At 41.6% G+C, this 23,156-nt stretch overlaps 1 protein-coding gene across 1 annotated transcript in view; it reads left to right on the forward strand.

Annotated features, from left to right (window-relative positions):
• Usp13 (ubiquitin specific peptidase 13) overlaps positions 1–23,156 on the forward strand; it is a 131,021-nt gene that overhangs the window by 60,131 nt on the left and 47,734 nt on the right. Inside the window, exons 7-11 of the mRNA XM_090342477.1 lie at positions 4,119–4,213; positions 5,920–6,107; positions 11,129–11,200; positions 11,763–11,856; positions 21,916–22,041. Of these exons, the coding sequence (XP_090198603.1) occupies positions 4,119–4,213; positions 5,920–6,107; positions 11,129–11,200; positions 11,763–11,856; positions 21,916–22,041 (575 nt within the window). The remainder of the gene's footprint in view (positions 1–4,118; positions 4,214–5,919; positions 6,108–11,128; positions 11,201–11,762; positions 11,857–21,915; positions 22,042–23,156) is intronic.

Genomic DNA, 23,156 nt, shown 5'->3' on the forward strand with positions numbered 1-23,156 from the left:
AAGTGAACCCGTGTGTATACCGCAGATCTTCACTAAGTCTTCCAGGATTTAAAGAGGAAATTCAGGGCATGCATTTGGGATCAGGTTTGTAGTAAGTGCTTAGCTAACATTATTACTTTATAAGGGCTACTGAGAATCTAATCTGAGATATTTGTGGCTTTTCAAAGGGTTAGAGAGACAATTTCTAAATAGAAGAGTTCTTTTAATAAAATTGCAAGAGGAGGATGTTGAAATTTAGATTTTCCTACTTTCTATCATGTTTAGTATAGGCTTTTGCTGGTACTGTGGCTTGAACTCAGGTCCTTGAGCATTTTTTTTGAGCTTTTTTTTTTTTTTGCCAATCCTTGGGCTTAAACTCAGGGCCTGGGCATTGGCCTTGAGCCTTTTCAAGGCTAGAGCTCTACCACTTGAGCCACAGCACCACTTTTTCTGTGTATATGATATTGAGGAATTGAATCCAGGGCTTTGTGCATGCTAGGTAAGCACCTACCACTAGGCCACACTCCCTGCCCTATGTCCCTGAGTTTTTGTACTCAAGGCTAACACTATACTACTTGAGCCAGAGCTCCATCTCCAGGTTTTTGGAAGTTAATTGGAGATATGAATCTCATGGACTTGCTTGGTCTGGCTTTGAACTGTTATCCTGATATTTCAGAAGCTTCATGAGTAGCTAGGATTGCAGCCACTGGCATGTTTTGTGTAGTTTAAAAAAATAGGACCTTGGGGTGGGGAGCATAGTCTAGTGGTAGAGTGCTTGACTAGCCTGCATGAAAACCTGGGTTCGATTCCTCAGTACCACATACATATAAAAAAGCCGGAAGTGGTGCTGAGGCTCAAGTGGTAGAGCTCTAGCTTTGAGAAAGTCCAAGGACAGTGCTCAAGGCCAGGACTGGCAAAAAAAATAAAAATAAAAAAAATAAAAATAGGAGCATAGCCTAGTGGTAGAATGCACAAAGTCCTTAAGACCAGGCTTTGCATTCTACATGTCTCATGTAGTGTAGTTCTTCAGGGGCTGAGTGCAGGAGGCCAGCTAGGGTGGCCATGTCCTGGAAAAGGCACCAAGGAGGAGTTCAGTCTACATTCCTTTGGCCCCTCAGGCAAATTGAACTCACAAGAGACAAAATCTTAAAGTCCTAATGAGAACCACACTGTCAGTAAGTCGGATGTTTATATCAACTTGACCAGTGCATTCCTTCCCTGTGGGAAGCTGAATTATATTTAGAAAATTGCTCAGTGAACATGGAATCCAGCAAGGTTGTGGTAGAGCTCTAGCCTTGAGAAAGTCCAAGGACAGTGCTCAGGCCCTGAGCTCAAGCCCAGGACTGGCAAAAAAATATTCTTGCCAAATGGGTCATGTGTGTATATATATACACATGGTGGCTCATGTGTATAATGCCAGCTACTCAGATCTGGGGATTCAAAGCCAGCCTGGACAAAGAGTATTCCAGACCCCATCTCTACCAAATGCTAAGCTGGGTGGCATTTACTTGTCATTTCAACTGCATTGGAAGTGAAATAGTATTATGGACTAGGCTAGCTCCTGGGGAAAAATTGTTTTCTTTCAAAAAATAATGAAAGCCAAAGGGGCTTGGGCATGGTTAGGGTGGTAGAGTGCCTGCCTAGCAAGTGCTCACCATCAGTACACACTCTAGTACCAACAACAAAAAAATTGAACTGACAACTATCAGCTAACAACTTGAAACATGTTACTTTAAGGAGTTTTTTTTGTTGTTGTTTTTTGTTTTAAAAACTGAAACCTTTTGGAAAGTTTTTTCTTATTTGATTCTGTTTATTGTTTATTGTTTTCCTTTTGAGAATATTGAATAAATATAAGAAAGGATTGCAATCCACAGAAGTGAATAAGAGGAAACTATAAGCTTAATCTATAAATAACAGAAGACCTGTTTCCTTTGGGGCTAGTGAGTCTCTACCTTTCTGGGGATAGGCCAGGAGTTACCATCTATGCAGTAAGCCTGCCTTATTTGTAGATTTTTTTTAAGTTATGTTTTTGACTAAGCTTGATCCCAGTAATTCAAAACAAAATTTTAATTTCCCTCACACAGCTCAGTTGACATGAAGAAGTAGTTGTGGTTAAAGTGTGTTTCCTGACCTTAATTTTGTAAAAAAAAAAAAAAATGCCTCCCTAAAAGCAAACATTTCCCGGAAGGCAAAGTAAACGTTAATGGCTTCATTGAAATGATCAAGTGAAAGTGTGATATTGTTGAAAGGTAGCATGCCTTTAGCAAATATTCTGGGCTTAGTGTTATTATGGGAAAAGTGAATGTAGCATCTGCTTTGTGGTGTGCTGAGCATCCGAGGCTTTCTGTCAGAGAGGTGCACTTGAAACCATACACCTGTGTGTAGACAGAATATGTGATATGGATACATTGCTTCCTCTCCTGCTGTGGTGTTCCCAGAAGTGGAAAACTCCTTGGATATTGTACATTGTGCTTTCCTAACGAAGGGTATGTTTTTTTTAAAAATCTGTTTTCCTTGTAGTGGATTTTATTTTTCAAATTTACAGTGAAGAAATTGTAATGATTATTTTTTTGTTTCTGTCCCAGAATAGGCCTCGGATGCCGCTTCATTATCTGTATTCTGATAGACTTAGGGAATATTCTGATTTAGATGGAAGAGAATCGAGCCAGAAGTCAGAAACGTGGGTTCTGGGCTGCCTGTAGGACGTGAGGAGACATCTTTGAGCCTTTATGAGCTTCTTTTCCTCTCTGAGGCTGGCTTATGAATGACGGTTCGTCTTCTACATAACTTAGTGTGTGACAGGACACAGGACAGAGGATTCCAGTCCATAGCGTTGAAAACTAAGCAGTGCTTCTAAAACTTAGCTCTATTTCTGGGGTTCTTGGGGAGACAGGTTCTGACTCAGAAGGTGTGGGGTATGCCCCGATTCTACATTTCCAAGGAGCCCCACGTACTGCACTTCAGAAGGCAGGACTGCTTTGAAGTGTGATGTTGACAGAGGAGAGAAGCTGCTCACCCAGCACTGAGGAGGGGTGCTAGCCCAGGCCCTTGGGTTTCTAGAGCCTCCCCGTTACCCATACTCTGAGTTGTGTTGACTCTCAGGGAAGCTCTTTAGGGAAGCATCAAGTCTGTTCAGATCCCTCACCGGTTCTGAGAGTGTGGACAAGGAAGCAGCAGAGCAAGGGTGAGAGGCCTGGGGAGGAGGAAGGTCTCTGTGTAGAAGGAATTGTGGGGGGGAACTTCAGCCCAAATAGCCATCACCCCTCCTCCTTCACCCTTCCCTTCCTAACCATAGAGTTATGCAACAGTGGTTTTAGGTTTTTGTTTTTGTTTTTGTTTTTTTTCCAGTCCTGAGTTTGAGCTCAGGGCCTGAGCACTGTCCTTGGACTTTCTCAAGGCTAGAGCTCTACCACTTGAGCCTCAGCACTACTTTCAGCTTTTTCCTATGTATGTGGTACCAAGGAATTGAACCCTGATCTTCGTGCATGCTAACCAAGCACTCTACTACTAGGTCAAACTCCTGGCCTTGGTTTTAGTTTTAAAAGTAAAGTAATTTAAAAAAGAACAACTTTTTTTCTTTTTATTTAGAGAAGTTCCCTCCCCACCCCCCAGCTATGGGGTTTGAACTCAGGGCCTGGGCGCTGCCCCTGACCTCTTTTGCTCAAGACTAGTGCTCTACCACTTTGAGCCATAGCTTCCCTTCTAGTTTTTGAGTGGTTAATTGGAGATAAGAGACTCATGGAGACTTTTCTGCCTGGGCTGGCTTTGAACTGCCATCTTTGGATCTCAGCCTCCTGAGTAGCTAGGATTACTGGCTTTTTTTTTTTTGTACTAGGGATTGAATCCAGGACCTTGCACTTGCTAGGCAAGCACTTTGCCACCGAGTTACATCCCAGCGTCTAGAAAACTGTTTGTTTTTTTTTAAACATTCTGAAATATCAAAATAGGTGATTGTATTTAAAAAATTTACCTACTTACTGTGTGGATGGCTTATTTGTCTTTCTCCCAGTTGGTTGTTATGAAGATTTTGCATTGGTAATTCCCTGAGCCTGGTGCACAGAAAGAGCATGGTAAGTGTATGTTGACCGTGGAACGACCTGATTACAGATCTCAGTGCTTCTTTTCTCCTCAACCTCTAGATGTTTATTCTTTTCAAGAAGAGGAACCTGTTTTGGATCCTCATCTGGCCAAGCACTTGGCGCATTTTGGAATCGACATGCTTCACATGCATGGGGTGAGGTACCCTTGTATCTCTTATCCTAACTTTGGGGGAACGGAGTGTGGGGGAGAGTCTGTTGTTTCATTTATGTCATATGTAATGCCTGTAACTTAGATAGGTTTTCATAGATTTTATGTTTGAATTGTTACAGTGGCTTTTTGGATTGAATTAACATTTTCCTTTTGGGTTCCAGTGTAGATGTTTTTATGTTGTAGTAAAATAGCAACTCATCACATTTTATTTGGGGTTTCGTTACAGAATTTCTGCCTCCTCTGTTGGATAGTTGCATGAATCATGCTTGGTTCACCAAAGGGAAAAATGTGGGGGGAGATGACCTTAATAATTATTTGTGACCCATGTCACCCGATTGATAGATTAATTGAAGATAGAATAAGACAACCCATTACTGTTGATATAAAAGCTGCTTCTGTTTTCAAATTGTGCTCTGTGTAGTGCTGTTTGAATGTGGGTGGCAGTTGGGTGCCTGTTCCTCACACTTGTAATTTCAGCAAGGTAAGATCTGAGGATCTTGGTTCAAAGCCAACTTCGGGCAGACAAATCTATGAGATTCTCATCTCCAATCAACTAGCGAAAAGCCAGAAATAGAGGTGCGGCTTAAGTGGTAGAATGCCATTTTTCAATGGAAAAGCCAAGTGAGACCAGCAGCAGGCCCCCAAGTTCAAGCCCCAGTACTACCTCACAAGACACAAAACATGCACAATGTATTTATTAGCCCTCTACTCCCATGCCATGTCCCTCTCCTCATGTTCTTATTGTCTTCTCTTTCTCATTACACCCACTTTTTCATTTATTTTTCACTGCTCTTTAAAGTCCTCTCCTCTTCCAGAAGTGCTCTCAAGCCTCCTAGCTTTCCCCCACACCCCTCTCTGGCTGTCTTTTCTTCCTGTTTCCCTCTTCCCTCATTCAGGCTTGCCTCTTTTCTCTAATCTAGTCTCCTTTGTTCTCAGTTTTTTTTTTCTTTTAAATGTCTTTTCTTGTTTTTATAAAATTGTGCTAAAAATGTATGTCATGTCTACAACATAGCAGCATAACCTTTTTTTAAAAAAACAAAACAAAACAAAACAAAACTCCGGTGTAGAGAGCTTGTGGCTTGTACTTAATCTTCTGCTGCTTGGGCCATGTCCTGCCTCCAGCCCTTTGGGTTTAGGTTATTTTTCAGATAGTGCTCATATCCCCCCTCCCCCCCCCCCCGGGGCTAGCCTTGTACCAGCATCTTTCTGTCTGTATCTCTGCATAGCTGGGGTCACAGGCATGCATCACCACACTTACTTTGCTGTTGTTGTTGAACTGGGAGTCTCATTAACTTTTTACCTGGGCTTCCTTTGAGTTGTATCCCGATCTTTGCTTCTGTAGTAGCCAGGATTATAGACATGAGCTACTCATGCTCATTTTAGGTATTTCTAAATATACAGTTCTGTGACATTAAGTCCTTCACATCATTATGCAATTTTCATCATTTGTCAATGTCCTTTTTTTAGGTTTATATAAATTATTGAAAAATAACAGTAGCCACAGAGGTAGTTTTTAGGGGAAAACTCCTTTGGAGGGCACGTTCCACCCTGGCTCTTAGTGCCTCCTGACTGAGTTATAATCTAGGAAAAAGGGAGAAATAGGCATTGACCTTAGAAATAATTCATGAGATGTAAGCTTTGAATGGAATTCACATTTCTACATGTTTTTCTTTGATGTCTTGGCCCCAGACAGAGAACGGGCTGCGGGACAATGACATGAAGCCAAGGGTCAGCGAATGGGAGGTGATCCAGGAGTCTGGAACAAAGTTGAAGCCCATGTATGGCCCAGGGTACACGGGCCTGAAGAACCTAGGCAACAGCTGCTATCTCAGTTCTGTCATGCAGGCTATCTTCAGCATCCCAGAGTTCCAGAGAGCGTAAGTGCCTTCTGTTGCAGAAGGCCTGTACCAAGGCCCCACATTTCTCTAGGGCCAATGTGTACTGGGGAAGCCCAGGGATGTTTTGCCATGTCCTTCACGATGGGAATTCTAATCCTGAGGGTGAACAAGAGCACTCACCAAGCTGCAGGGGATCAGGTGAGATTAGGAAGCTTTGAACACGGAAACACACCCTGTGTGGGTTTTCTGTACTAATTGTGAGTCCTGCCTTGTAACCCATCACTCTTGGGGCCAAGAATACATTCATCAGCTGGGTGCTGGTGGCTCATACCTATAATCTTAGTTACTTGGGAGGCTGAGACCTGACGATTAAAGTTTAAGCCAATCTGGGCAGAAAATCCTGAGAGACTGTTATCTTCCATGAAGCAGCAAAATGCTAGAAGTAGAGATGTGGCTCAAGGAATAGAGCAGAGGCCTTGAGTGAATTCAAGCCCCAGTACTGGAAGGAAAGGAAGAAGGAAGTGGAAAAGGAAGGAAGGAAGGGAAAAATGAAAGAATAAAAGAAAGGGAGAAAGAAAAAGGGACTGAATAAAATAAGAAAAAGAACACATTAATTATGCATCTTTGCAGTATATCTGATGTACTCCTTTTACACAGGGCCAGAAAGAGTCAGTGATTCGTGTGGCCATTGTCTTCCCTCAGAGGAGGGGAGACTTTTAGGGAATTTCACATCTAATTTTTGATACTCTTAATATAGATTGCAGATGAGCAGGTATGTGTTGACTGGTGAATCTGGATCTGCAGCAAAATAAATGGGGTAACCTAGAGTGACCTCTTAGAAATTTTGTAGCAATTTGACATTGCTGTGTCATATACATGACATATTTATTTATTTACTTTGGCCACTTCTGGGCTTAAGCTCAGGGCCTGAGCACTGTCCTTGGGTTTTCTCAAGGCTAGAACCCTACCGCTTGAGCCACCACTTCCAGCTTTTTTCTATCTATGTAGTACCAAGGAATTGAACTGGGTCTTCATGTATGCTAGGCAAGCACTCTACCACTAGGCCAAATTCCCGGCCCGGCATTTAATTTTTCTAATAACTTTTTTATATGATTTTATTTTTGTGTGCGTGTGCGTGCGTGTGTGTGTGCGTGTGCATGTGTGTGTGTGTGTGTGTGTGTGTGTGTGTGTGTGTGCGTGCACGCGTGTGCATGCCAGTCCTGGGACATGAACTCAGGGCCTAGGTACTATCCATGAGATTTTTCCTCAAAGCTAGCACTCTACTTGAGCCACAGCTTCACTTCCAGCTTTTTTGTGGTTAGGTAGAGATACATCTCACGAACTTTCCTGCAGGCTTGGCTTTCAATCACAGTCCTTAGATCTTAGCCTCCTAAGTAGCTGGGATTACAAGCATGAACCACTGGCACTTAGTTGTATTGCATGTTTTAAAAGGTATCATCTGCTGAGTTGGAGGCATCATTTAGGGTACTTCCTAACTATGCATGTACAAGGCTGCCTTCCTTTCCCCAAGTTAAGTGTCGCAGAAGCCGGCTGTACTGAGGACAGAATGCAACACAGCCCATTCCTGGTGCACTCATGGGTGATCAGTCCCTAAATTTAGAAAATTATCTCTAATGTGTTCCAGAATGGGTAGGTCTCTCCGCTGGCTCAAGTAAAGAAGAGGAGGTGCATGCCGGGACAGACTGGTGGGCAGTCAGCATACTCAGAATAGTCCAGGGTAATTTTTCATCTACATGGAGTCAGAATCCCAATGGCTTTTAGAATAATGGTTAGTCAAGGTATGCCAGATAATCTTTTCCTATCTTCTCTTATACCTTTAACCTCTTCTTCTTATCTGGCTTTGAAAATATATGGTCACTTTTTACATCTAGTTTTTATTTTTTTATAAGCTAATAAAGAGTGAGTTGTGTTCTCTTCAGCAGCATGCTGGGGGTACACACAAGAATATGCCACCTTTTTGCCCCAGGAACACACAGAGGCAATACTCAATATAACTTGGTGATACATGTTGCTTGTATCACAAAGGAAATAAATAAAAGGGGTATCTAGAGAGGACCATTGAAGAGGGCCCACCCGTGTGTGAAAAGGATATGGACAGAGGGTTTTGAACAAACTGTAGAACAAGATTGAAGTTCTGATATGGGAAATTTTTTTTATTATAATGTATAGAGGGGTTACAGTTATATTTGCCAGACAGTAGGTGAATTACTTCTCATACATTGATACCCCTTCTCATGACATGGGAAATGTTTGCAAAGGCATACATTGTGCATCAACATATTATTCTTTTAAGTCGTTACTCATGTGTTCTACTTCCATTATTGTTTTTTGGAGAATCATTTTCTTTTTGTTTCTTTTTTTTTTAAGATTGAAGGAATATCTTTTTTGGTAGGTATTTTATAATCACTATTTCTTCTATTGTGGGCGGAACTAGCATTCTTTTCCTATAGTCCAACAATGGTTTGAAAGTTTCAGTCTGTATCTTATTGTGCTCTTTGTTTTGTCAGGTCATTGCACTGGCAGTGTGTGGTAGAGGAGGCGCATTCGTTCTATGGATGCTATGAAGGGGGATGGGATAAAAAGGAAGGACGGGAAGTACCTCCCCAATGATTGAACTTCTGCCGACCAAAACCCTCACCTTTTAAAGGCTTTACGACATTCAGAGGGCACTGTGGGCTGTAGACCAAGCCTTTAATACATGCTATTTGTAGGATATGTATCCAAATAATACCAGTACCTTTTCTAGTTATAGAAATTGGTTGTATAATATAACGAATGATTGTTGTCCTTAATGTACTATGTTGTCTCCCATCTCCTTTGCTGTCCCTTGGTTATCTCATATTGTTACAGTATCTCACTTTGTTATCTGATATATTGAATTTATTTGTATTTGGTTATTTGAAATTTGATAGGGAAGGGGGGAAAACCAAGACGGGTGGGGGGGATGGGGGGAGGGTAATGGGTACCATGACATGTGAAAGGGTATCAACGTATGTGAATTAATGCACCTTCTATCTGGCAAATATCATGTAACCCTTTTATTAATTACAATAAAAAATTGGTTGTATATAGTATGAATAGATTCATCAAAAATATATGTGCTGATAGACACCCCCTCCCCATTCAGTGCTGTTCAATGATGGAGATGACTCAGATGAAGTATTTGCATTCAGGGAGATTGTATTTCAGAGGACACACGAATACAAGAAAATAAAAAGTAAATCATGTAATTTCAAATAGTGATGCAGGTTAAATAGCAAAGAAGAAAGTCAGCAGGCTTTGGGATGGTAGGAAGGGTGAGGACTGAATCTGGCGTGGTGACTGAGAAAAAAGCCACCATGCCAGCATTTATGGAAAGAATGACCCAGTAAAGGGACCACAGAAGGCATGTCATGTAACAGGAGTGGTTTGGCTTGCCTTGGGGCAACAGGAAGAAAAAATGGCCAGTGTTTTGTGGGAAGGGGTAGAGGGGTGATGATGGCTGAAATCAAGAAAATGGGTAGAGTAGGATGTATGAGGGCCAGAGAAAGGTATCTGTTTCTTTAAAGCACTAAGATTCAGAGAATTAGAACCTGAAGGCAGAAAGAGCAACACAGAGTAGACGATATGATTACTGGCCAAGGTGAGTATACCTCAAATCTTAGCCCTTGAGGAGATGAGACAAGAGAATCTTGAGTTCTATTCCAGCCTGGACCACATAGTAAAACTGTCCCCAAAACAAAGCAAGACAGAATATCAATCAAGAGTATGAGATAGGAAATTAACTGGGGACATGAAAGAAGGATTATGTGTTGAGTAGAGATACATCAGCATTACAGTTAGCATTGTTCTGTCAGAGGAACTAGGCATGAGGAGAGACTAACTGCTCAGGGAAATGTGGACAGACAGATATAGCTAGCAAAGTGTTTCAGAGCACATCTTTGGAGCCAGGCTTCTTGGATGCCACTTAATGAGGTATATCCACTTAACACATGAGAGAATGGTAATAGGGCCTGCCTCATGTGATTGTAATGAAGAATCAGCTAGCTAATATATGAAGTGTGCGATATAGTAGTTGTCTCTGGTATTACCATTGTAATTCATTTTGAGGCTATTGGAACAATTCTTTTTTTTAAATTTTTTATTGTAATTAGTAAAAGGGTTACATGATATTTGCCAGATAGAAGGTGCATTAATTCACATACATTGATATCCTTTCACATGTCTTGGTACCCATTACCCTCCCCCCCCCTGGAACAATTCTTAAAGTAAAAACACTTGGAAGCTGTTGTGAAAGGTATGATGAGGTCTCAGTGAGTTAGAGAGCTTGGATGTGACTCTAGCTAGGACAAATAGGGATTTATAATCAAGGGATGGTGTGAGGGCCAGGGGGTGGAAAGATCAAGGACCTGTGTTCCTGGCTGTCTTGATAGGCTATCTCTGAAGGTCACCACGGACAGATGCTAGGGGGGAAGGGTTTTTACTATCTGCATAGGATTTCCTCACTCAAACTAGATTTTACAAACAGAAAGCCCAAGGTGGGAAAAAGCCAAAGAGATAACTTAAAAGACCTGTGTTTTGATGAAAGGAGCTTTTGAGGCAGTGATTGTGATTCTGGACTCTGGCAACATATCAGACTCACTAGGGTGACTTTTGAAAGAAGCTGAAATCTGAGGCTTATGAGACTCTTATCTTCAGTTAACCACCCCAAAGCTGGAAGTAGAACTGTAGCTCAATTGTTAAGAGAATCAGCCTTGAGCAAAAAACTCAGAAAGCAATGTCCGTCCGGGGCCCTAATTCAAGCCTCTTCACTAGAGTGAGGAGGGGAGAGGGAGGGTGAGAGGGAGAGAAAAGGAGAGGGAGGGGAGGGAGAGAGAAAGAGAGAAGGCACAGAACTATAGAAACTTCATCAGTCAGGAAGGTTTCTGAGACTGGCTGGTATGCAAGGGATGTAGGGAAAATTCTCATTTGGGTGATTTGATTTTGACAGAAAGGCCAGAAGGACTTTTTCAGTTCTATTCTTTGGATTTCTGTTTTGACTGTTGCTTCTCCTCTACTAGGTATGTAGGAAACCTTCCCAGAATATTTGACTACTCGCCTTTAGATCCAACACAGGATTTCAACACACAAATGTAAGTATCAGATTATATCATTTTTAGATCAAGATATCTATTGGATAGTGGCTATGGCTGGGTTTCAGAATTAAAGTCAATACTTTGTTCTTTATTTTTTGTAATTTTATTCTTTTTTTTTTTTTTTTTGCCAGTCCTGAGCTTGAGCTCAGGGCCTGAGCACTGTCCTTGGACTTTCTCAAGGCTAGAGCTCTACCACTTGAGACTCAGCACCACTTCCGGCTTTTTTCTATGTATGTGGTACCGAGGAATCGAACCCGGGTCTTCATGCATGCTAGGCAAGCACTTTAACCACTAGGCCAAACTCCCGGCCCCTATTTTTTGTAATTTTAGAGTGCGTTAAAATGAGCATGCGTTATCTTTATAAGAAGAAAGAAATTCATAACTTTATAAAGTACCAAAGGAAAATCAAAGCAAAGTCAAGTCAAAAGTTACTTTGAATCATCAAGATAAGATGCCCAGCCTCAGAGAAGTTGTAATTGCTGGACCTAATAGATCATCTTAAATGTTTCTATGGAGGACCACAGTGACACCTTTATTTTTATGTCTCCCTCTCGGCCAGGACTAAGCTGGGCCATGGCCTTCTCTCAGGCCAGTATTCAAAACCGCCAGTGAAATCCGAGCTCATTGAGCAGGTGATGAAGGAGGAGCACAAGGTACGTGTCCCTGCTGCCATGACACTGATATGAGCTAAGAGATGTTAGCCAGCAACACACTGAGTTTCCTGTGCAAATGCACACATTCATTTCAGTGCACAATGCCTGTCCATGTGCTCTTCAGAACTGTAACAAGGAGTAGAATGGTTGACAGTAGCTCTTTCCAGGGGAGCAGGAGGAGGTTACAATGTCACAAGAATAAAACCTAGATAAATGTCATGATCATTGTGCTTTTGGAATCCCCTCATCTGAGAAAGAATGAAAATACAAAGCCATCAGTTTGGTTGTGTGTGGAAGTAAAGTTTGCTGTTGTCACTATCATGATGTCTTTTACATTGGTAAAAAAAAAAATAGTTATCTGTGCATACACCACATTAGTCATTCTATTTGTAATGTTTGCCCAGTGCCCTGTCTTTTGTCACTTGATGCAGTGGCCTCTGGGCACCAATTGTGCAGATCTCGTTTGGGTTGAGATGTGTAACTGGCAACACTCTGGCCATACCTGGCCTGCCAATGTGTTTTGATTGTGAATATCTGAATTTCCTGCTCTTCTTCACTACTTGGAAGCTGCTGTAGTCTCAACTCTCCTTTTATATGGGACACATAGTCCCCAGCCGGCTGCAGTGTCTTTGTGACTCACGGTTTGGCTGGTACTCTGTGACCTTTCGTCTGGATGATTTATAAAACCCTTCCCAGCTTTAAGAGACCAGGATGTAGTGGTCTAGAATAAACAATCCTGAAGGTAGCTGGTGAACTGGGTGCACTCTAACAGTGATGGAGCTGGTAGGAAGCCTACACAGCCAGGTGGGAAATGATCTGGGTATCCGTAAGGTTCCTGAGACCTTGAAAACACAGCTTGACCTGACTGTGGGGATTCCTTTGTGGTCCTGGGGGAGGGGTGATTGTTTTAAGCTGTTATTCAAGCAAGAAATTCCTAGCAGAAACCTCTACTTCCCTTGATAGGTATCAGGATATTCAGTGGAAACTGGTTCCAAAGGAAGCAGTTTGTGAGATTTTCCATCTCTCGGGTGTCAGGTGTTCCTGATCTAGGAATCATCTATAAGTTTGTGGCTTATGTAAGAACTGAACATCTCCTAGGGAGGCAAGAAGATGTACTGCAACAGAGAAGGGACAGATTGTGAGAGGACTGTGTGGTGCCAGGGCCATTTGATGAAAATACCTTATCACAACTACCCTCCTACCCCAAACACACCAGAGATACTCGTAACTCATCTTGCATCATGCCTGCCAAGGGCTAGTTCTTCCTGTAGGCCATGGACAGAGAAATAGATGCAAAGGAGTCTTACCCAAAGGTATCCCCTGGTAGCTCCCTGGGAAGACTGGCTCCTGTGTCTGCGCTTTTCACCCCTGCTTTCCTAGCAACTGCTCAGGATGGATTTCAGGTCAGTGCCTCAGAGTGTTGCTGGTAGTGGCAGTGACAAAGGGGAAATTTTTAAAAAGTTATTTAGTTTTATTAAGTAGTTAGGCAAAGGGATTTCAATTCCAGAAGTCAGGTTATGAGTAAAATGCGTTTTGATTACTGTCACCCCTTCCATCATTCTCCCTCATTTCTCCATCCTATCTCTACTCAAGTTAGGCAGTTCAGTTTTTCTATAGGGTATATTGAAGGTAATGACATTTGCTCACTTTTCCTTTCTCCATTTGTAAAGACAGTGTTTTAACTTTGCAAATTACCATGTAGCCCAAAAATGTGGCTTTCTGTCCTCTGACAGAAATAATCCATATCTTGGGTTATTTCTGGAGCATATATAGCTTCATATAAAATTGATCTGTTAGAGATATCTATTGGCTTTGATAGGTGATAATGTAGTGGATTTTGGTTTACTACTTTCTTTTTTGCCAGTCCGGGGCTGGGCCTGAGCACTGTCCTTGGGCTTTCTCACAGCAAGAGCTCTACCACTTAAGTCACAGCACCACTTCTGGATTTTTCTGTATGTGGTAGTGAGGAATTGAACCTGGGGCTTCACGCATGCCAGGCAAGCACCGGACCAAACTCCTGGCCTATTACTTTTTTAAAAATTGTATTTTATTGTTGGAATAATATATAGAGGGGTTACAGTTACAGTTATCAGGTAATGGGTGTACTTCTTGAACCTTGATACCCATTGGTTTATTACTTTTGTAAGGGGGATGGAACCCATGGTTTCAAGTTTGCTAAGCAAATGCTTTGCCACTTAAGCAAGCTTTTATTTTTATTTTCGTGTGTGTGAGTGTGTGTGTGTGTGTGTGTGTGTGTGTGCGTGTCTGTCTGTCTGTCTTTGAGATAGAGTGCCTTTTTTCAGATTGACTTTGAACTCATCATTCTCCTCCCTCTACCACCTGTGATTATAATCCCAACTGGGATTGTAGATATGTGCCACCATGTCCAAAAATTAAAAATCAAATATATGTTTACTTAACAAACATTATCATCTATAAATATTTTGCAGTATTTTTGAGACTATTTCTTTTTTCTCTCTTATTTATTGTAATTAATAGAAGGGTTACAGTTATATTTGCCAGATGGAAGGTGCATTACTTCAATACAATGATACCCCTTTTCATGTTTTTGTCCTCATTTCCCTCCCTCAGCCCCCTCCCCTCATCTTGTTTCTCCCCCTTCCCTTTCCTATTTCAAATAAACAAATAAACTAAGATACTGTAACAATATGAGAATAACTAAGGAACATCAAAAGAGATGAGAAATAACAGTACATTAAGAACAACAACCACACATTATATAGCTCCTGTTTCCATATCCTGGAGATCCTTTCTTTTTCTTTTTCTTTTTCTTTTTTGCCAGTCCTGGGCTTGAGCTCAGGGCCTGAGCACTGTCCTTGGACTTTCTCAAGGCTAGAGTTCTACCACTAGAGCCTCAGCACCACTTCCGGCTTTTTTCTATGTATGTGGTACCGAGGAATCGAACCCGGGTCCTCATGCTTGCTAGGCAAGCACCTTAACCACTAGGCCAAACTCCCGGCCCCATCCTGGAGGTCCTTTCATTTAGCCTCATCCTATATGGACTTTTGTATCTAGATTTTGAGCTATTGTAATCCTCTGCTAGGAGAGTCCTATGTGTCTACTAATTATTACCAGTGAGGAAAACCATTGAGCCTATGTTCCTTTGGGTCTGGCTTACTTTACTTAATATGATTTTTTCCCCAATCTTTCCATTTCCTTACAAATGGGGCCATGTCATTCTTTCTGATGGTAGCATAGAATTCCATTGTGTATAAATACCACATCTTGTTGATCCAATCATCTACTGAGGGGCATCTGGGTTGGTTCCATATCTTCACTATGGTAAATAGTGCTGCAATGAACATTGTTGTGCTAGTGGACTTCATATGTCCCTGTTTCTAGACAGTTGGGCAAGTGCTACATACTTATTTAGCTTTGTGCCAATTCTGGCACAAAAGCCAGAACTCAAGGTCCCCCATTCCCCACCCCCCACAGGTTACAACGATATAAGTAAGGTAATGAATATGTTTCTTTTCCATCAGTGTTACCTCCTCCCTCATTTTTTCCTGATTTTCCTCCCCCACCACCTCCCAAGTTGCAAACAATTTAAAGTAGCATACTCTGTCCTTTTGTTTATTTTCTAAAGTAACTTGAGTTTTTTTTTTTTTTTGTGCCAGTACTGGGGCTTGAACTGAACACTAGGTCTGGGCTGTCCCAAGACTTTTCCCTCTCAAGTCTGGAACTCCTCCTTTGAGCTACACCTCTATTTCTTGCTTCCTGATTAATTGGAGAAAAGAATCCCACAGACTTTTCTGCCAAGACTATTCTGTGAATCTCAGGCCTAAAATTTCAGCCTCCTGTCTATCTAGATTGTATGCATAAGCCACCAATAACAGTTAGTGCTATTATTGGAGCAATTTATTTGATTTCCCACTGAAGTAATCTTTGATATGTAGTTTCTGGTCAGCCTTGTCAAGGTGAAAAAAAAGAAACCCAATATGCTGTATTTCCAGGAGATAGAATTTTAGCCATTAACATAATAACTTTGTTTTTATTAGTTTGTGTTTAGCTAAGTTGAACAAATGTAATGTTTCCGACTTCCTTTTGGAGCTGAGTACTAGCTAGAGTTTGTCTTAATTTTCAGTCTTTAAGATGACTTAAATCACACCCCTGTCTTTTGGGGGCAGGCTGAGATATATCTCTTTTTATTCTTGTAATCTTACATATATCAATGCAAGTGTTGTTCTAATGTGCTAACAGCTTCCCTCTCACTGCTTACTTATTAATTAAAGCATAAGCCTCTGGGGAATATGAGATATTAGCGTACAGTGTCTGGCTGCCTGCCTGGTGCACTGTGTTAAACAGAAAGTCCTATGTCAGCATTTGGGAGAGATTGTGAATACTTAGTGTCTCTAATGTTAGCCGATCTGTTTTGCCTATACTGATGGACAAAGTAAGTACAATGTCTTATTAGAGGACAGCTTTCCTAGGTGGTTGCATATCGGGCCCACTGTTTTCAAACTGAGTGGTCACACCAGCTATGCCTTCTGGGGTTTGAAGACCAGCTTACAGGGAAGATTTTGCACCTTGTGGCCTTTCATCTTGAATGTTGAGCTCAGAAGATGTCACTGACCTACTATTGAGAATAAAATGTATTCTTTAACTCAGTCCTATCGTTTTTATTTTGGTTTATAAAGGACTGTCTTGTGAAGAGCCTGACTTTTGTTTTTAAGGAAAAGAATAATAGCTTTACTTTTGCCTATGTATATAAATGTAGAGAGCAAAGTGTAATGAATCTTCAGTATCCATAGAGCAGCTTCATAAATTCAGTAATCATTGCACAATCATTCTGAAGTTTTGTTTCATCAGTCTCCCTAAACCAAATTCTTCCCTTCCCTTCTTTTCCTTCTTCCTGTCCCTTTCCCACAGTAGTACAAAATACAAGTGACAGCCTTTTCACCTGTGAATATTTAATGTGCATTTGTAACAATAGTATCTTCTTGGTTTTAACAGAAGTATTGTGATAGAAGTTGTTTAATTTGTTGTTTTTGGTGGTAGTTTTAGGGCTTGAACTCTGAGCCTGAATGCTGTCTGTGAGCTCTTCAGCTCAAGGCTAGTACTCTACTTCTTTGAGCCTTAACGCACTTCCGGTTGTCTGGTGGTTATTTAGAAATGAGTCTCATGGACTTCTGTGCCTGGGTTCGCATTGAACTGTGATCGTGAGATCTCAGCCTCTTGAGTAGCTGTGATTACAGGCGTGAGCCACTGGCACCTGGCATGAAGTTGCTTAATTTTAAAACAACCATACTTAAAAGAAGATATTCTTAGAAAAAGAACAGAAAGGCACAATGCTTATATGCATCTGATGAGGCAAAATGATATTTGTCAAAAAGAACTCCAGGAAATGAAATCACGAGTTTTTTCCCCCCCTTTTTGGCTATTTTTGTTTTGTTTTCTTTTTGTTCTGTTTGTTTATTTGTCTTTGGGAATGTAAGGAAGGCACAGAAATGAAGGGGCAAAGAGTGAACAAATGCAGTAGTGGTACTCACAGGACACTATGTTGAAAATGACCTATAAAACCTGTGGGTGGGGCTGGGAGCACGGCCTATTGGTAGCATGCTCACCTAACAGGCACAAAGCCCTGGGTTTGATTCCCCAGAACCACATACAGAAAAAGCTGGAAGTGGTGCTGTGGCTCAAGTTGCAGAATGCTAGCCTTGAGCAAAAGGTGTCCAAAGACAGTGCCCAGACACTGAGTGCCCCAGGATTGGCAAAAAACCCAAAAAACCCCCAAACAAAACAAAAACCCCGTGGGTGGGAATGGGAGGCAGAAACTAGGGGAGAGGGAGGTAAGGGGTGTCCAAGACGAACTACACTTTTTACCTGACTTATCCACGTAACTGTACATCACCTTTATAATAACAATAAAAATTTAAAAAACAGCTATTCCTGTGGGCAACTGAAGTCATAATATTCAATATGTATGTTTGAAAATAAAACTAGGTAAATAGAGGGGACATGGGTGGCTTTAGGAGAGTTGGGGAGAATGATGGAAGGTGTGGCATAGATCAAGATGCATTGTACTTACAAATTGACATGTCGAATGTGAAATTCCTTTGCACAACGATGTAAGGATAATTTAAAAAATAAATAAAAAATAAAGCAACCATTCCTTTGTGTCCTCTAATACCCAAACATTTTCCTACAGTAGCATTCATGCCTCTTCTAAGTCCCCAGTTTTCTTTTTGTAAGTTCTTGATTTGTTGGTGAAACTGGATCATTATCCATAGATTGTTAACTTGTGTTTCTTATGAATTAGATCTTGAGGTTTGATTAGATGTGAACTGAACGCACCAATGACTGAGTCTGAGAACTCTGTGTGTGTGTGTGTGTGTGTGTGTGCGTGTGTGTATGTATGTGTGTCAGGGGAAGGAGGGGTACTATGTGTGCACATGTGTGCCAGTACTGGGGCTTGAACTCGGGGCTTACAACTCAAGGCATTAAGCATGGTATAGCTCAGTTTAAACTACAGCCTATAACTCCTGCTGTGTACGACAGGAGCTAGTATAGACGAAGAAATAACACCTCTGTGGTTAGGAAGTAACCTAAGTAACTTCTAAGTGACCAGCAGTTCTCAAGCAGTAGTTTGACTGCTGCATAAACTATTAAGGAAAGCCCATTTTGGGAAACAAAGAAATGAATACAGATATAGATTTGGGAAGGGGATGAATGAGACGAAGCCACAGTCCTGGACTTTCTGGTGTCTGTCCCCATTGTCTTTCTTAAAATTTCTCCTCTTGGTTTTGGAAAGAAAATGGTGGCACAGAAGAGCAGTCACTTCTTCAACTGACTTGTTGAACTTTCCAAAGCAGTTGCTTTATTTAGTTATTTACTTCTCTGTTTTATTATTTTCACTTAATTTGATGTGGTACTTGTTTGAACTCAGGGCCTTGCATTTGTCTGACAGATACTCTACCACTAGAGCCATGTTTACTTGATCTCTTTTAAAAACTGATCATGTTTTACTGTCTTTAGTTGTTTTTCTGCTATGGTCTCTAGTTTTTGCCCAGGTTAATCCAGGCCTGCTATCCTTCTACCTATGTCTTTTGGCCTAAGTGGGATAAGGCCTTTACAATGCTTGGGTTATTTGTTGATAGGGTCTTGCTAACTTTTTTTGCTCAAGTTGGCTTTGAAGCATGATCTTCTTAATTTCTGCCACATTGGTAGATATGGGTAGACGTATGAGCTAAAATACTCCATCTTCAAGAAATTGTTTTCAATTAGGGGCTAATAAATAAGCCAATCTTAAGTCACAGCTTGTAAAAAGAAATGACACCTGCAGCATCAAGCTGTGCATACATGCTAACATGAACACCTAAACACATAGTGCATCCATGTGAAAGGATTCACATGGAGAGGTACTAGCTGGACTGGCCTGCAGTGTTGGCCCATGTGTGGGGATGAAAGTTCACCCTGAGTCTAAGACCCACTGTCTTTCACTTTTGGCAATGTGGATTTTTGGTGAGAACTGGGCACATGTGTTCCCAAACAGCATTGGCATATTTGAGAAGGGGGGGACTTTCCCAGCTGTTTGACCCTTGACCTCTGTGCCTCAGTATCTTTCCATGTCTTGTAAAGATAATAATAATAGTCGCCATCACCTCATGGGGTTGGGTTAATTAAACAAAAAAACACATATAAAGTATATGAGGAAATGTGCTTAGCACCCAATAAATGTTTATCTAAACACCCGGAATAGTGCCTGCCATTTTAAAGTTATAGAGTCTGTAAATGTTAGCCATTTTTCAAAGAAAAGGCAATTGTTATTACCTGCTTTGTTGAGCTGCTGCTATGTAGATATATGCCAGCATAGTTTCTAGGTGGTAGAATGAATTAGGTTAAGGGTAAATTAGCTTCCCAGCACTAGAGCACAGCTGAAGCTATCTATATATGTATAAGTTGGTTGTTTATGTACAAGTTGTGAGTCCTTAGATGTCTCCTTTGGGAAATTAAGGGCTATTAGCACAAGTTCAGGACCTCTTTAGTGTTCTTTAGCATTAATTGCAGATGTACTCAATAATAGACAAGTGGGCCAGACAGACTTTCAGCAAGTCAGGACTATTCACCAGACTTGGGTTAGAAGCAGTTTGTTGGAACATGCGTGATGAGGAGGTTCTGTAGAGCTGTATTTAGGATGCTCTAAGCACCTATCACATTAGATGGTGATTCTTCAAACTTATCACGGATTCTAGACCATTAGATATTAACTAGTGTTTTCATAAGAACTCAAAAGAGCCAAGGAGAGACCAAGTCTTGCTAAACACTACAGGAGGTACAGAGGTGTGCATGTGTCAGATGCTGGCCAGAAGTTCTCAGAAGTAGAAGGCAGTTTGTGCTGTGAGCTAAGTGATGGCCTAGATGGCAGGTTCTCAGGACATCAGAGGAGGGGGTTGTGGCTTAGAAGCCAAACAAACATAGGTATTATGGAAACACCCACAGTAATGGCTGCGCAGAGGGGACAGGAGTCACAGGAGTCATGGTTTGGCCTGTTGCTGAGGTGGCTGAGTTCCATCAGGTGTTGTAGAGACATATTTTTTTTGCTTTTGCTGCAGTAGCTCAGACCGGCTGCTGGTGGAGTGTATGCATTTGTGCTTTGTTAGCTGTGTGGCATGTAATCGTGAGGACCACTTTGACTTGGAAGATCTGTCTGGCACTACTTCTCTGCCACTTTGTTTTCCAAATGAGGACAAATGTTGTGTGTACTTTCCAGGGTTATTGTATTAATGAGGTAACAGGTATTGGCACTGTTAGGTGGCTTAATTTTGGGGATCAGGAGGGCATTCAGAGCATAGCTCTATCAATACCTACATGTATCAGCTAAGATGATATTTTTAGAAGGTTCCTTATTATTCTGGATAGTACAGTACAGAGCCTAAAAGGATAAGAAAATTGAGGGAAGGGTTGGAGTTGGGAGGGAGGATGGGAGAGAATGATGGAAGAGGTGATCAAAAGTCAATGTATTTACAGGCTACTTTGTTGAATGGCAACTCCTTTGTACAACTACTTAAAGATAATAAAATTTAAACAAAAGTCTTGTTCATACCACTGTAATGTGTCTTCTTCCCAAGATCAGGACTCTTAGGACATAGCAATAAAGAAGCATTAGCATTGGTAGTCTCTGTGAGTGCACAATTTTTTTTTTTGTCATTCATGAGGCTTTAACTTGGCCTGGGCATTGTCTTTGAGCTCTTCAGCTCAAAGCCACCACCCTACCCCTTGAGCCACAGTGCCACTTCCAGTTTTCTGTTAATTGGAGATAAGAGTCTCACAGACTTTAATGCCTAGGCTGGCTTTGAACCATGATCCTCAGATCTCAGCCTCCTGAGTAGCTAGGATTACAGGAGTGAGTCACTGTGCTGGCTGGGGTGTACCATTTTTAAGAGGTTCTATGCTGTCCTCACAGGGGTGTGGAAGGGAGATGTTGCTAAGGGCTCTTCTTCACTTCCTCCTTAACTCATCTCCAGTTTTCTCTGAAGTAGGCTGTAATGACACAGTTTGGACACTGTACCAGGTCCTGTGAGAATGAGCCTCATGCTTGTGTAGCTAGTGGAGGTTTATGGTCATCCACCATTCTTAGGTGTATGCATCTGTGTGTCTGTTTTCCAGTTGTGAGGCCAAGTGCTCTTGCTTAGCTTTTGCACTCGACCACTTGCGCCACGGCTTCACTGCCAGCTTTTTTGTTGGTTAATTAGAGATAAGAGTCTCACACACTCATCTACCTGCGTTGGCTTTAGACATGGCTCCTCAGATCACAGCCTCCTGAGTAACTGCAGTTACAGGCCTGAGCCACCGGTACTCAGCAGCATGCATTGTTTTGGTTCCCAGGAAGAGTGCTATCCTGTTCTCATGTAAGGTTTATTGAGTAGGCCGTCTTGTATGTGAATGCTGTGAATACAGTTTGTTAATACTGTTTGCCATTTTTGGCTTTGTTATTCTCGTCTATGAAATGAGGAATGCATACGCCTTGCTCTCCTCATCGTTTAGAATTATTAATGTCTATGAAGGAAGATTAACTTAACTTTTGTTTTTATACATCAGCCTCAACAGAATGGAATCTCTCCACGCATGTTTAAGGCCTTCGTCAGCAAGAGCCATCCAGAATTCTCTTCCAACAGACAGCAAGATGCTCAGGAGTTTTTCTTGCACTTGGTGAATCTTGTAGAGGTAAGTCTTCAAAACACTCAGAGGGGCAGTCCCTTGGCACTGTCCTTTGTAGCTAGACACCTGCAAACCTCTTCTCACTTCAGTGTCTCACTGGATCTCTTAGTGGATTTCTATTCTCCTCTCATGTGATGTGGCCACCCTCAGGCTCCAGAGCCTGGTAGCTCTTTCTGTGTGGCTTTTGAGCTATGGTTTTTTTTTTTGTTTTTGTTTTGGTTTTTTTTTGTAGGACTGTTTGGTCCATGCATAGCACTCCCTAAAAATCCCGTGGGGTTCTTGGTAACTTCAATGAGTGACCAGATTTTGCTTACAGCAAAGTCAAAGTAAATGCTACACTTTTTTTTTTACAGTCCTAGGCTTGAGCTCAGGGCCCAAGCACTTTCCTTGGACTTTCTCAAGGCTAGATAGAGCTCTACCACTTGAGCCTCAGCACCAATTCCAGCTTTTTCCTATGTATGTGGTACTGAGGAATCGAACCCAGGCCTTTGTGCATGCTAGGCAAGCACTCTACCACTAGGCCAAACTCCCAGCCCCAGTGCTGCAGTTTTTAAAAAGCCACCGGGGAATTCTGAATGAATTATCTTCAATCTTTAAAAAAGCGCGTAAGCCAGGTGCCGGTGGCTCACACCTATAATCCTAGCTACTTAGGGGGCTAAGATCTGAGGACCTCAGTTTGAAGCCTACCTAGGCAAGAAAAATATGTGCAATTCTTATCTCCAATTAACCATCAGAAAACTGGAAGTGGTAGAGTGCTAGGTTTGAGTAGAAGAGCTCAGGGACAGTCTCCTGAGTTCAAAAAAATCACTTAAAAAAAAGCAACTGTTTTTTTCTTTCCAATTATGTGTTGTGGAGATAGAAAACTCAAAGGAGAAAGTACTCCCCCAGAGCCCCTCCATAGTAGTAACTCCTGGTGTTAACATTTTGACATTAGATTCTCCAGTCATTTCCAGGTATCTTGTACAAACTCTCTACCTGTGCTTTGTAAGCAGTGTTTTCCTGTAACTTGATGTGAACGTGTTGTTACGTTACATGTGCCGTGTTTTTGTTTTTAAATTTAAACTCAAGGTCTTGTGCTCTTGCTTGGTCTTTTCATTCACTATATACCTCCCACCTCCAGC

The sequence above is a fragment of the Megascapheus bottae genome, chromosome 1 (assembly GCF_031878675.1).
Source record: "Megascapheus bottae isolate mThoBot1 chromosome 1, mThoBot2.hap1, whole genome shotgun sequence".
Lineage (NCBI taxonomy): Eukaryota > Metazoa > Chordata > Mammalia > Rodentia > Geomyidae > Megascapheus > Megascapheus bottae.